General features: G+C 41.8%; 1 protein-coding gene across 6 annotated transcripts in view; it reads left to right on the top strand.

The window, feature by feature from the left end:
• Positions 1 to 402: 402 nt before the first annotated feature.
• Positions 403 to 13,722, top strand: part of LOC111850526 (uncharacterized) — a 27,890-nt gene continuing 14,570 nt past the window's right edge. The window contains exons 1-4 of one of the 6 annotated variants that reach the window (XM_023824492.2): positions 428 to 751; positions 1,532 to 1,576; positions 1,745 to 2,029; positions 2,165 to 3,411. In XM_023824492.2, coding sequence (XP_023680260.2) covers positions 1,774 to 2,029; positions 2,165 to 3,084 — 1,176 coding nt within the window. In that variant the 5' untranslated portion in view covers positions 428 to 751; positions 1,532 to 1,576; positions 1,745 to 1,773 and the 3' untranslated portion in view covers positions 3,085 to 3,411. Of the gene's footprint in view, positions 804 to 827; positions 1,376 to 1,531; positions 1,577 to 1,744; positions 3,412 to 13,722 lie in introns of those variants that run through there. The other 5 variants (XR_011982317.1, XR_011982318.1, XR_011982316.1 and 2 more) reach the window with 5 other exon arrangements.

The raw sequence follows: 13,722 nt of genomic DNA, 5'->3' as shown, positions 1-13,722 counted from the left end.
AGACTGGTAGACTTCCCATTCCTGCATTTAATTAAAGAACAGGTATTATGACTGGTTTTTTTTTTTGGGGGGGGGGGGGGAGGGGTGGAGGTGCATCGATCAAATCCCCCTTAACGGCTCATTTATTTTGTGTGAACATTAAATCTTGTCAAAATTGTGACAAAACAAAACACCCCTATGCGCTTTCGGAAAAGCAAAACGAAAGAAAGATAAAGCAATAAAATGCTTTAGCGTGAAAACCATGCTAAATAATTTTATCTTTCTTACTGTACGAAAAGATCGAGACGTTAATTTGATTTTCAGCAGGAGACTAATTCAACAAACTAACATTACGGCCATCCCTTCAGAAACTCCAACAGACTTCTCCTCACACTGAAATAGCTGATTTAAGCAGATTCTTTAATGTAAAAAGGGTTTTATTTTGCAATACGCGACTGATAATACATCGAATATTAAACATATTGGCTTATTTCAGCAAACATTCAAAATTCAGTTTGCTGTCACCCAACAGTTGGCTTACTTAAACTAAAATCTCTCATTCTTTTGTCTTCGAAAGTACATCCAAAACATGAAACAAAACAAAATGTAAAAATGATATTCATTTTGAGAACATAGCGAATCTTCCAGAAGGTTTAACTCATTTCCGGCGTTCATGAAGCGCACGCGCCGCGGGACTATTGAGAAGCACGTTCAGGCCAAGTGCCACTTGTGTGTCACAGCGTGGCAGATAACGGACGGCGCGTGCGAGAAGGCGGGTAACTAATATAACCTGCGGCATTACTGCATAGTTAAGAAGTAACCAGGTGTGACATCTTATGATTCATAGATATTATAGTATAATAATGTTGCGATTCAGTTCAGTAACCAAAATCAGTTTACACAGTGTTTAACTTAAGCAACCACATTATGCCTTTCTTACAAGAAATGAACAGAATGCAGTTTTTAAAAAAATAGCTATTGTACAGCTGGTTTGCAGTTCTGTTCCTCGTAATTAGGAAAACGACTGTGAGCAGCGTGCAGTTCAATAATCAGTTAAATTTATGTCAAGAATTTAATAAGCCAGAGGCTGTGGGATATCTTGTCCGACTCTTCATTTTCTCAGTTTACCCTGGGTACTTCTACATCTGCTAAATTGATTTGCTTTGTTACTGACCATATGATGACTGCCGTCGATATTGAGGAAGCATACGTAGGCCTAAGTCTTCATATTATATATACGAATGTTTTTTTCGTGAAGTGTAATTTTAATGGGCATAAAATGTGTTTTATTATACATTGAAATAACAGTAGGCCTATACACGCCATTTTCCTGAATTCACAACTTGTACTTTGACGAACGATACGAAGAGCAGAAATTCTGACGTAATACAAAATTGTACGTAATATTTTACAGTCATTAGTTGATTGATTTTCCTTTTCTTTTAAATATATTTTTTGTGCATTGCCGTGAACATCAAAAAAGTTTACTGTGTAGTTTTAAGAATTTCTCGTTTTTTTGTATTTACATCCATATATTGGTTTGTATCTGTAGCCATTACAAAGTCATCAGCTGAGGAGCTGAACTCGGTGTAAACTGGTAAGGCATGTATAATTAAAAATATTGTAACCATTTTCTCATATTACTTCATACATGTCTGTAGTTCTTTTGTATATTTTCTCATAAAACCACTGCTTTAAGGAACAATTTATGAGTCACTATCTGTCAGCAGTTTTTCTTACATAAAATATTTTTGTTTTTATGAAGGATGCTGGCTAGATCCCTGAAGGGAAGCGATGGCGGATTCCCAACTAGCCCCTGTATTCTTTGAGGATTTGGCAAGAAAGAAGAAAAAGTCAAAGAATAGTGAAAAATGCAAAAAAGACAAGCTGAGGAAGGCGGGGAAGCAGCTGTCCTGGGCAGACAAGGCCGAAGACTGTTTTGCAAGCATGACTCAAAAAAATACCAAGAAAGCTAAAAAAAACAAACATAAAAAACGCAAGAAGGTGAAATTAAATCCAGTGGAGGGCTTTCTTTCTCCGCCACAGCAAGGTAAATACAAAGATGAGCTCCTAGGTTGTTTGAATGAAAGCAAACTCGCACCTGTTACAACACAGCTGGGCACATGTGAAGATATCAAATATGCTGGCTGTAGGGAATTCCAGAACTTTCCCTCTGTATCTGCAGGGCCATATTTTTCACAGCAGCAGGCCAAGCAAAGTCGCATTCAAAAGAAGACACAGGAGACACCTGGGCATAAAACAGATTTGGACCTTTGGACGCATTCCCGCAATGCAGAATGCGCTCGTGTAAAGAGGACCAGTGTAGGAGGGGAACACAGAGAAATGGCAAGAGCTATAGCCTGGGCCTCCACCTGCAAAGACAGATGTTCCTCAAGTGTTGTCTCACACAAGGTGTGCTGTGGGGAGAGAGAAGCGATTTGCGTGCCAAAAATTGAAAATGACCAGGAGGACACGCAAGAGACTAATGGAAACAGCAGCCAAGACCTTTTTATCACTCAAAAGACCTTCATTGTGGCCCAGGACAGTTCAAGTGAAGAGAGCATGAGTGCCATACCAGCCGGCATCATCCCAGCCTGGCGCCCACAGGTGCGGGCAGTTGTGCCGGCCCAGGCCGTTGTGGAGAAAGCCACGCAAACTGAAAATTTCTTCAGCTCCGAGGCAATGTCAGTCTCATGGGCGTTCCAGCGAAAGCACCAAGAGCCCAAGTGCTTGGAGCAGCCGATTGATCTAAGTTTGCCCAGAAAAACAGGACTGGAGATGCCCTCTAAAGCAAAAGGTGAGAAATCGGACTGTTGCATGTCAGCTCACAGGAATGGATGTGTTATAAATAGGAATAAGGAGAAAAATGTGCCGGAAAAGAATAAAGGTAACATGGGTAAGTATGAGCTGAAAGCGGTTCAGACAAAGCTGAACGAATCCTTCTTCTTCAAGGTGAAAGGAGATGGTGACTCAACTAAACCACAGTCTCCTCTGATGAGACTTCATGATGCCGGTGTGACTAAATCAAAATTACAGACCACCAACGAACACGCAGTGTCACCTGGCATCTTCCATGACACACGCATGGATTTCACTCCGATGTAAAATATGGTGTTGAATATGCTCACTTTGTTAAAGTTACATTTGATCTAGGCTATAGAAATACATCAGGTGGCCAAAAAAAATGTTTGTAAAAATTAATTTGAATTTTAAGATGCATTCTCATTGTTGTCTCCAGTTGTTGTCAGTTTTAACATTTTTGCGAAAGTGTAAAAGTTAATTTTGTCGGTCCAGAACAAAAGGTGTTTCAAACTCATACTTTCTTCTACAAGGTTTTAGATTTTGAAATGAATGTCCGTGTTAATCTCAAATATTAATGATGTTTCTTGATTTGTTGACTTAAGTGAAAAATAAACCCAGAGGTTCTAAAAACTGGCAGTAATATCAGAAACTTCAATGTACAAGTAGTTGGTTTTACACAACAGGTTTAAATATTTCCACAAAATGGTCTGTGTCATACAGACATATTTAATCTTAACTGTAAGATCACAAGGGAAGTCACTGCATATTTCACTGGAAAGGAAAGACATTTCCATATCAGCGAGAATTTTCCTTTGACGCAGTGCAGTTTTAAAGTAGAAAACAGAGATAAGGATGATGGCTGACAGCAGAAACATGGACACCTGAATGTGATGCTAGTCTGCAGCTGACTGCCTGCTGCTTCATGTTTTCTCAGAAGGACACTGCTGTTGTACCTTAGTTCTAGCGATTTACCTGAATTATCTGAGTAAATGTATCTGTCTGTAGAAATGGGTCTGGCTGACATTTATTGGCGTAAGTGTTTCCCTTTGGATAAAGTCATCCACAGTATCAAACCAAAACCCAAATCAGACAGAGCCCGCATAATACATCTTGGGGAAGAACATGTCACTGTTTTATGGCTGGGGTGACTCCCCCAGGTCAGAACTCCTTTGGATCATTCTAGCATCCTGAGGAATCATGTTGGGAATCCCATCGATGATGGGGTAGGCGATGCCCAGGTCGTCGTTGATCAGTTCGTTGGTCTTTTCATCATACCTGGAGATGGGATGGGACAAAAGCATCACTAGGGATTTTCTAAAGCACTATTACAAGATATTATATGTGATCCTGATAGCATTAACAACAGTTCTGAGCCCCTTTGGGCTACAACATCTGATTTTGTCTACAAGCAGTAATATAACAATGCCTTTAAAATGTTCCAAGTGATGACATATGGAACTTAAAGGATGAACAGGTTTTACTGCAAAGGGTGTTTCATGAAACATGGTTAAATTCTCATGCTGTATTTCAGGGGGAGGGGACAAGTGCATGGAGGGGGGACAACAGGACAAACATTAGTGGAATAAAAGACAAGACAGTGCAATTTAAGAACTGAGCAAAGAGATGGTGTAAGCCGTAGGACACCCATACAGAATACTATACACCTTCAGCTGAACAATCAGCACTGCATGCAGGTGACCTATCAATAGCTCTCAAAATCATCCTACATCACACTGCGGCCCTGATGTGCAGAGTAGAGACAATTTTTAATTCTGTCACGTGTTCAGAAGAACACTTAAATTCTTATGCCAGTTACAGGGAAGGGGAAGGTTTATAGGCAATACGACAGGCACGTAGCCACGTAATAAAGTAACGCGTTTAAACACCTCCTTCCGCCCCGAAACCTTTTTGTTATCCGTCAGGCACCGCCTCCATAATTGCCGGACCCCCCACGAAATTTATTTCTGGCTACGGTCCTATAATAGGAGTAACGGCAGTGCAATACTGGCAGCGAAATACAGGACAAGATAGTGTAACATAAGAACAAGTGCACAAAAAATAACCCATAAAGAGGCGATGCAATGTGGATAAAAGTGCGCAAATAATCACGGGTGACATCGGGTATAAATGTAAATAAAATAACATGACTGTAGCTAACCGTAGCGCTTTTTTAGACAGCGGGCAAACGAGGAATTCCAGTAAGGAGGTGTCAAAGCGCTCCTTGGGGCCACCGTTGTCCTCTGCGCTGTCCTGCACAGACCTGGCAGAAGCCAGCAGTGGAGTAACGCGACTTAACCGAGCCCAGCATCTACCGGACCTGGGGTGGCCGCGAGTTAAAAAGACTGTTCTCACGGCACTGCTGAACATGTTCACAAAGACTAAGGAGCGAACACGCAACCTACACCTGATGTAGGCAAACTCAGACACCGAATAAGCCGATCAGTATGACATGAGACACCATGCGCTGTGCGTCAACTTTTTAGGTCCGTCTCTCTCCAAAGGTTTGGTGTTCATAAGTTCCGAAAAAACAGCATAGTATTACTAATATTAATGTTAAAATTAATACCATGTTTTTTGTGACATACTGACACTAGTCTCAGATTAATTTAGTACAGCACATTACGTTATTACTCTCTTACTACTATCTTACTACTATTACGATAACAATAACTCTTCACTACGGAGATCTCTTGATACCACGGTTTAACACTAGGTGGCGGTATAGTCACACATATAATTTTGTCTTCGCGCTAGGAAAATTGAAATGAAGACTGAAAACGATTTGTGATACTCCTTTTTTTGTTCAAAACAGTCCATAGCAAAGAATATAATTTTTAAACAATAGTAAAACACGGGTCCTCATTATATTCCCACTTTTGACTTAATTAATTAATTAATTGATTAATTATGTCTAATTTTTTACTTTACTCATAGAGTAAATTCTGCGGTTTAACTGTTCCTTGTTCACCTAAAATCCCATCAGCTCTTACGAATAGGTTCTATTTTCTGTCATCTAAGAGCAATGATCTAAATTGGAGTCACACAACACTGAATTAAATGTCAGCTTCGCAAAGTGTATTGCATTATATTATATGACCTATGGTGAATTCAGTTTTACACTTTATCCATTTACTGAGCATGATGCTATACTGTCTTCCATCAGTGCTAGTTATTTGAAGCTCTGGCCTTTGCATGATCATTTTGGTTTCTGGTTATTTTTATGGATCAGTCCTCAGCTTAGATGTCTATCCTACCGCGACCCACTAAGATCGAGATCAGACCTACCCTGGTTCCAGTAATGTCACGGGTCATTTAAAAACTGATAAAATGATGCAATTGAGTCTGTAGTGAGAATTTGTCGCCAAGTGAATTGCTATGGGACTGTCCCACCTGATTTTCTGCCTGCACGGTGCCATGATTTCTGGCTCCACTGTTGTGTCTGTCTGGCCAGATTATTATCATGTTATTTAGTTTGTGCCAGGTTTTGAGAACATCAAACTGTTAGCTGTGGTTGTTTTATCTGACTTCGGTATAAAAATGATGAGAATTTCTACAGGAATGTTTAATATTTGTATTTATTTAATAGGTGGAAATGATCGATTTTTTTTACCCTTTCATACACATGCAATTAATCTTCTTTTATTACCTCAGACTTCCTTTTATAACCATAAAACTGTTTGTAATCATAAACAGTTTTATAAGCCCTCTTTATAGGTACAGTGTTTCAGGTATCTGTACAGTCCTGCCACAACACTGTACCAATGAAGAAATATGAACAGGCACCTGCCTATAGGCAGGAACCAATGAAATGGCTGCACAGGTGTTCTAAAATGACCTCTGACCTTGGCCTTTCTTGTCCTCCTGACTAGCCAGGCCTGCTACACACATACAGCTGTGGGGATGTGTACTGTGGAGCCAAGACTTTAGCTCTTAACAGAACAGATGCAAAGAATGGGTGTTATTTCCCAGGGCCCTTGCTGGGCTCATTAGTTCTCGTTTTTTGTCCACTAGCTTCTTTTCTTGGCTCGTGCATTAATGTTCCAGTAAATTCTGAGTCTTTGAGAAGACTGGACAAGAGCCATATAAGCAAAACATCACAGGAAGAGTTAAAAGATTTACATTTCATTTATAGAGCAGTTGCTTTTATCCTATATATACTCCCTGAATGTTCTTATGTGGCATATGGTCCTTGAATAGACTTATTAGGTTCTTGCTTTGTTAAAAGTCTTTGAATAGTTGTTGTATAACTCCTGCTCTAGTCCTGCTTACACCTGTACCTGGGAATTCACTTGAAGCTCAGCCAAGCTGTACGTACGCCTAGTCATCTCCTTGACAGCATGTATGTTTGCAATGAGGTATTTGTCTCACCTGTATGTTGCTTTGGACAAATGCATCTGCTAAACATTGCAGTTGGGATGTAATTGTGAAAGCAGGGGCAGCCAATCCATGGAACAATCGGGGATTAAGCATTTCGCTAAAGGGCCCGAAAGTGAAATAACTTTGCAGACAATGGGATCTAAACCAACAACCTTCTGATCACTTTCTCTCTCTCTCTCTCTCTCTTACACACACACACACACACACACACACAGAGCATCCTAACTTGCTGAGCCACACACTGCCATGAAATTAAAATGATTAAGAGCACTCACTCACTCACTGCACATGCTCATGCTCATCGCTAATTCAATTCTGCATACTTTGGGGTGTGAGCGTATGTCTTAATTAGCCGGCCCTGTCACCGGGTGGAAACACGCAGCCCCCGCTGTGTCTCTGGGTCACAGTTCCCGTTCCTTCGGCCCCATCCTATTTTACAGACTCACACCATCTGTTACAAGCAGGAACTAGGCTTCAGGCTAATTAATGTATTGTCTAACCATGCAATGCAGGCAAACAGGGATACGGTGATTCCTCGTACATATTTTCTGCTCTGACATTTAATGTTTGTTTCAACTTGTATCTGAAAAATCTATAATTGGAAGAGAACTGTGTAGGAATGATTGAATTTACCTGAGTATGCACCGAGTATTATCCTGAACTGGATAAATAATACTGGAACGTGGATGGACTGAGTACTGGTAGCCTTTAAGGAAAGAAGGCTTATTACTAATACTGCACTCTCATTGGCCACTTTATTAGGTACACTAGTTCTGCTGATTGTTGAAGGAAACATCTAATCAACCAATCATATATCAGCAGCACAATGTATAAAATCATGCAGATACAAGTCAGGAGCTTCAGTTAATGTTCACATTGAACACCAGGATGTGGAATAAAGGTGATTTATGTGACTTTGGTTGTTGGTGCCAGGTGGGCTGATATGAGTATTTCAGAAACTGCTGATCTACTGGGATTTTCATGCACAACCATCTCTAGGGTTTACAGAGAATGGGCTGAAGAAGAAAAAAAGAAAACAGCCAGTGAGTGGCGGTTCTCTGGGTGAAAGTGCCTTGTTGATGGCAGAGATCAGAGGAGGGTGACAAGTCTGGTTCAAACTGATAGAAAGGCAACAGTGACTCAAATGGCTACTCGTGACTCAGGGTATGCAGAGGAGCATCGCTGAATGCACAACACGAACCGTGAAGCAGATGGGCAATAGCAGCAGAAGACCACACTGGCTGTTCCTCCTGTCAGCTAAGAACAGGAAAGTGAGGCTAATCAACGTAATTAATTCAAATAAAAGCACAGCAATCATGCAGATTCATTTTAACTGGAAACTGCTCCACCGAAATGAAGCTATGAATTATCTGGCTATTAGCGGCTCACCGTAAACTATTCTGCTTGAGATGGTTTCAACAGAGCACACAGATTTCAGCTGGTGCTCCACGTATGGCTACAGGAGATAGCTGCCATAGCAGTACACCACTAGGGGGCAGTGTGTGGCACAATGGGATAGGATGCTGTGCCTGTGATTGAAAGGTCATCCTTAAGCCCAGTTGCTCGAATGATAGACCCTGCTTTCTCAATTGTATGTCACCTTCTATAAATAACTGTAAACTAAATGTAAACTAAAAGTAACCAAAATCAGGCAGCCCCCATCCATTGCGTTCCCCATCATTATTTCGGGGGCCTTGAACACAGTATTAATCTCCTCATTGTTGCACACAGTCCACCTTCATGAAACATTTATCATAAGAAAACAAGCTGGAATGGATATGCTGTTCCCACAATCACGACGGCTGACATCCTGCATGTTGGACTGTAACCTTTGTGATCTGGTTCGTAGCTGGGATTGGATGGACCTCAGTGGGAGTGGCGTGGAGGGGCGTGTGTCTTTTCTGCCCCCCCCAGATGTTTCAAAAACTAAATAAATAGCCAGTGAGTAGAGTCAGAAGATCATAGCTAGCTAGCTGTTTAGCAGAACATGCTGCTTCAGCATCTTCTTAATAAGGAACACATTTATTTAATGTTTATTGTAGTAACTCTTTGTGGCCAACAGGGGGCACAAAGATTGAGGGCCCTGGGGAATGAGTGGTCTGGGTATTAGTAAACACCACCGCTGCTCAGATGGGTGACATGAAAGAAAGTTCTGTTTAACTAATTCCTTAAAGTATGTTGTGTTATATATGTAACTTAAATATGCATTTTTAATAGCAATGGGAAATTTTTAATTGAATGGGAAAAAACAGGCAGATAGGGATTGATACTGGAATGCGAGAAAGAGAGAGAGACAAGGACTGATATAGTGAGTGGGGTGGGAATATACAGACAGACAGACCAAGACAGACAGACAGGCAGCTGGATAGACCGACAGACAGACAGAAACAGACAGACAGAGAGACAGGTAGGCATAGACACCGAGAACAGACAGACAGATGAACAGCCAAATGAATAGAGAGACAGACAGACAGAAACAGACACTGAAAGCAGACAGATAGACACAGTAACAGACAGGTATACAGACAGGCAGAAACATTGACAGACAGTCAGACTGACAGACATAGACAAACAAAAGCTGACGTGGTAATATATAGTCAAGTAGTTTAAAATTCAGCAGCAAGGTACAATTGAGACAAACAAAATCATTGTGATACAGGCTATATGTGGGCAGGCTTTCTAATACGAACTTCAGCAGAAAGCATGAATTAAACATCAATCGATTCTCTGTGATTTCTTGTCTGCAGCTACAGGTACTGCCAATAAGAGAGGCCTTGATATCTGAAACAAAGATGCATCTAATTACTTCAGTGTTGCCAAATAGCAGTTAAGAGCTGGTCATATATTATAGAAGTCCCAATGTAAATTTAAAAAGTCCCTTTGATGTTACACTTTACATAACATATTATACGTGTTATGATTTAAAGTTATTACTCAAAATTTGTTAGTACGATTTAAGCACAACACTAGACCATCATACACCCTGGAGGAGGTAAAAAAAATATCCCAGCTCTTCAGATAGTGAAGAGAAAGATCTGGCCAGTCAGACGGTAAGCAGTATTAGCATCCGAGCCGCTGCCGGGGCCCGTTTGTGTCAGCCATCTGCTGGCTCTGAAAGCGGGAGGCAGAGGATCATCCTGAGTGGCTCCACCACACACACCAGCCCGACCTGCGGAGCCCCCAGCACCCAGCACCCAGCCCGGCCCGGAGGTAAATAAAGCCTCTCTGCACATCACAAAGCAGCCCTCTCTGGATGTTCACAGCGCACTGCATTCCGCCTTTGGCTATTTAAACCCTCTTATTGATTCAGTATGGAGTAGAGTTATTGTGGAATGCAGATCACTGGCCAGTGAGTGTCACATGACAGTCCTGATCTTGGGACTTCCTGCTGAAGCTCAGATTGTTGGGTGTTTCTGTTCCTTGGGCTTCAAGCTAAGTCATCCGATGGTGATAGAGTGATGTGATCACTGTCTCCTTCAGTAACAAAGGGGTCAGTGTGCAGCTCAGTGGTTGATTCTGATAAGTCTATGGTGAAACATATCCTGGGAAATGGGGGTTATTTTGGGGGTCGTAGACTGTTAAAAATTTGGACAGTTATGTCTACGATCAGAAGGTTGCTGGTTCAAATCCCAGGGTTGGCAGGTCGAATTTACTGTTAAACCCCCAACTGCTTCAGGGACTGTCTGAAATGCACGTTACATTTTTTGGATAAAAGCGACAATTAAATAATGTAAAGAAGAGCAAATCCTTTAATGACTGTAGAAATGTGAAGTTCACTGACTCAGAGCCGTAATTCTAGGGAGATGACAGGGTGTCATGTGATCACAGGACTCGCGCTGTTACGCCTCATCATCTGGCGTCTGTCGACACATCTCCCCCCGAACCATGTCCCCGGCTCAGGATTCCCCTGGAAGATTGCTGAGATTAGAGAGACGCATCGCCGGTGTTTCTGCAGTCCTGAAATCCCGTGAGCTTGCGATGCTGATGTGCGACATCAGGGACAGCTACATAAAGCCAACATCAACGTCTGACAATGTGCATCAGCGGAATCAAGCAGAGGGACACGGAGGCTTAACGGCAGCTTTGACCAGGGAAGGACGAGCAAACGAGTAAACACAGGGGCTGTCAATTTACATTTATCTGTGTAACAGGGCCAGACAATCCTTGTACATTAAAGAAAGCAGGATCAGCCAGTGGGAGCAATTAGGGGTTAAGGGCCTTGCTCAAGGGCCCACCAGTGAAATCATCCTGCTGAGCCTGAGATTTGAACCAGCGACCTTCCGATCACAGAGACAGCCTGCTAACCCATTGATCCTCACCCTGCAATGGCTGACCACTGTAGCCTCACGGCTCCAGAGCTGTGGGGTCATTCCTGCCCTGACTCGCTGTCCGTGGGTTTCCTACTTCTAAGGCCAGCTCATGCTTCATTCTTCCACACGCACTTTCGGTTGCGTGAAGGAGGAAGTGACGTAAATCTTGTCATCTGGGGCTGGCTGCGGTCGGTGCGCGTGTAGCCCAGAATTTGATGTCCAGCGGAAACTGCGTACGTCGACTGCGCATGTGCAAGATTATTGACTAGGTGTATCCAGTAGGTGGGCATGTATGTAAACTCTGTCCTTTAGTTTGTTCAGTTCAAAACAATTATCTTCAATAGCGCTGGAAACCTTGTCTCATTTATATGTTATTTATATTTGTTATAATTATTTTGTCTTGATTATTATTGATTTCTACCCAAAAATCACATTTTATCACACAAATCGAATAGCAGTTTCAATGAGAAACATGATCGGGCAGGAGGTAAATAGTAAATATTAAACATATTTACTGCCTATATTGTTTGTGAAACAAAGCCAACATCTGTTAAGTAGTTTTACATCCACAGTAAAGTATGATTTAGGCTTTAGTCCAAAGTCTTAGAGTGAATACAGCTGAATTGGTTTGTCCCAAAACTGAGTGCAGTGTGTGGGTGTGTGTGTCATATAATTGACTAGAGTGCTGTTCTGAGTTACCTTACCATCTGCCCTTGGTGACAGATAAATGGATGGTTGTAGGTGACTTTGTCGTCAAATGTATTAAAGATAAGATATACTTTATTGATCCCAGGGGGAAAACATAATCAAATATTAATGTCACATGTATCAAAAAGGATATATTAATAAAGTTAGAAAATTAAACATCAATTCAATCACTAAACTTACTTCGGAACATCAAGGACTCTGACAGAACGAATGTTTTCCATTTGAGTCACATGCTGATCATATGATGTAGCTGCCAGTCTGGGTTTATTCACAGCTGACACTGGGTGACTGCGCCCAGTCCTGTGTCAGTGGAACTAACAGATGTCAGCAAACACCGTGAACCCCAAAGGTGGACCATCTGGGACTAAGAAAGACATGTTCTCTGATTCTTTGACCCTCTCTCTTAGACACTAATAGTGTCAAGGGCTGATGCTCAGGTGCAGTCTAAGTCCCAAGACAGATAGAGTAAATGGGGTTAAAGGCCTTGCTCAAGGGCTCAACAAGCATTGAGTCATAACCAGCAGAGCCACACCACTCCAACGACATAATCCTTGCCTGGGGATTTAATCCTGTGACCTATTGTTTAAGACACTTGAACATTATGGTTCCTGGTGCGGCATTCATTCAGGGCTAGGTGACCCGGAAGCAGGCTGCCCGTATATAGCTGTAAATGAGGCGTCTGCTTGACCTTCGCTTGATGCTCCCCGGTGGTCAGGGGAAACGGCGTGTGACGCGGTCGAGACGGCGTGAGGGTGACCTGCCTGAATACTAATCACGGTAATAACTGACAGGCAGCGAGCAGGATTCTGCTGCTACAAACTCCCAAGAATCTGACGGCAGTCGGTACGAGACAAAGCAGGGCCACCACAACAAGTCTCCATCTATGGATTGCATGTAGTTATTTATCAGATACTTTTATCCAAAGTGATATACATTTCAGAGAAAGCGCGGTGACCTGGATTTTAACCAGTGACTTTCCAATCACAGGTATAGCATCCCAGCTGAGACGCACTAATCTAGATTTGATTCACCTTCATTATCAATGCAAGTACTCAGATAACAAAATGCACTTTGGCATCTAATCTGAAGGCGCAAAATTCTGCAAAAGTGCTAGAAACACCGGCAATATATACGAGCGTGATATATAAACAGTTGGTGAATGTACGTCTATACACTGGTATACATGGTGCACTATAAATACACAGTATCTGTGACTGAAATAATTCTCTTGGGTGATTTTCACACTATGAGGGATTTATTGGCAGGTCTGCTGTGAGCAAACAGAGAGACGGGATGAAGTAAAGTTAAAGGTTAAAGTATCTTTTATTGTCAGCTTCTGATGTGTGATGCGTGGAGTGACACGCAGCTGAAATATCGTTCTCGCTGGTCATAGAGCAAAGTAATAAATAGAATATAAATACTCAGACATATAATATATTATATAATATTAAGATGACATTAAGACAGAGAGGCACAGTTAATCACCTGACTGAAGGGGAAACATTGTTCAAAATGGTACAGAAGTTTGGCATTGAAGCAGAATGGG

Source organism: Paramormyrops kingsleyae, chromosome 13 (genome assembly GCF_048594095.1).
Source record: "Paramormyrops kingsleyae isolate MSU_618 chromosome 13, PKINGS_0.4, whole genome shotgun sequence".
Lineage (NCBI taxonomy): Eukaryota > Metazoa > Chordata > Actinopteri > Osteoglossiformes > Mormyridae > Paramormyrops > Paramormyrops kingsleyae.
Note: the sequence above shows the minus strand (reverse complement) of the source record. Positions and strands in the feature narration are given on the sequence as shown.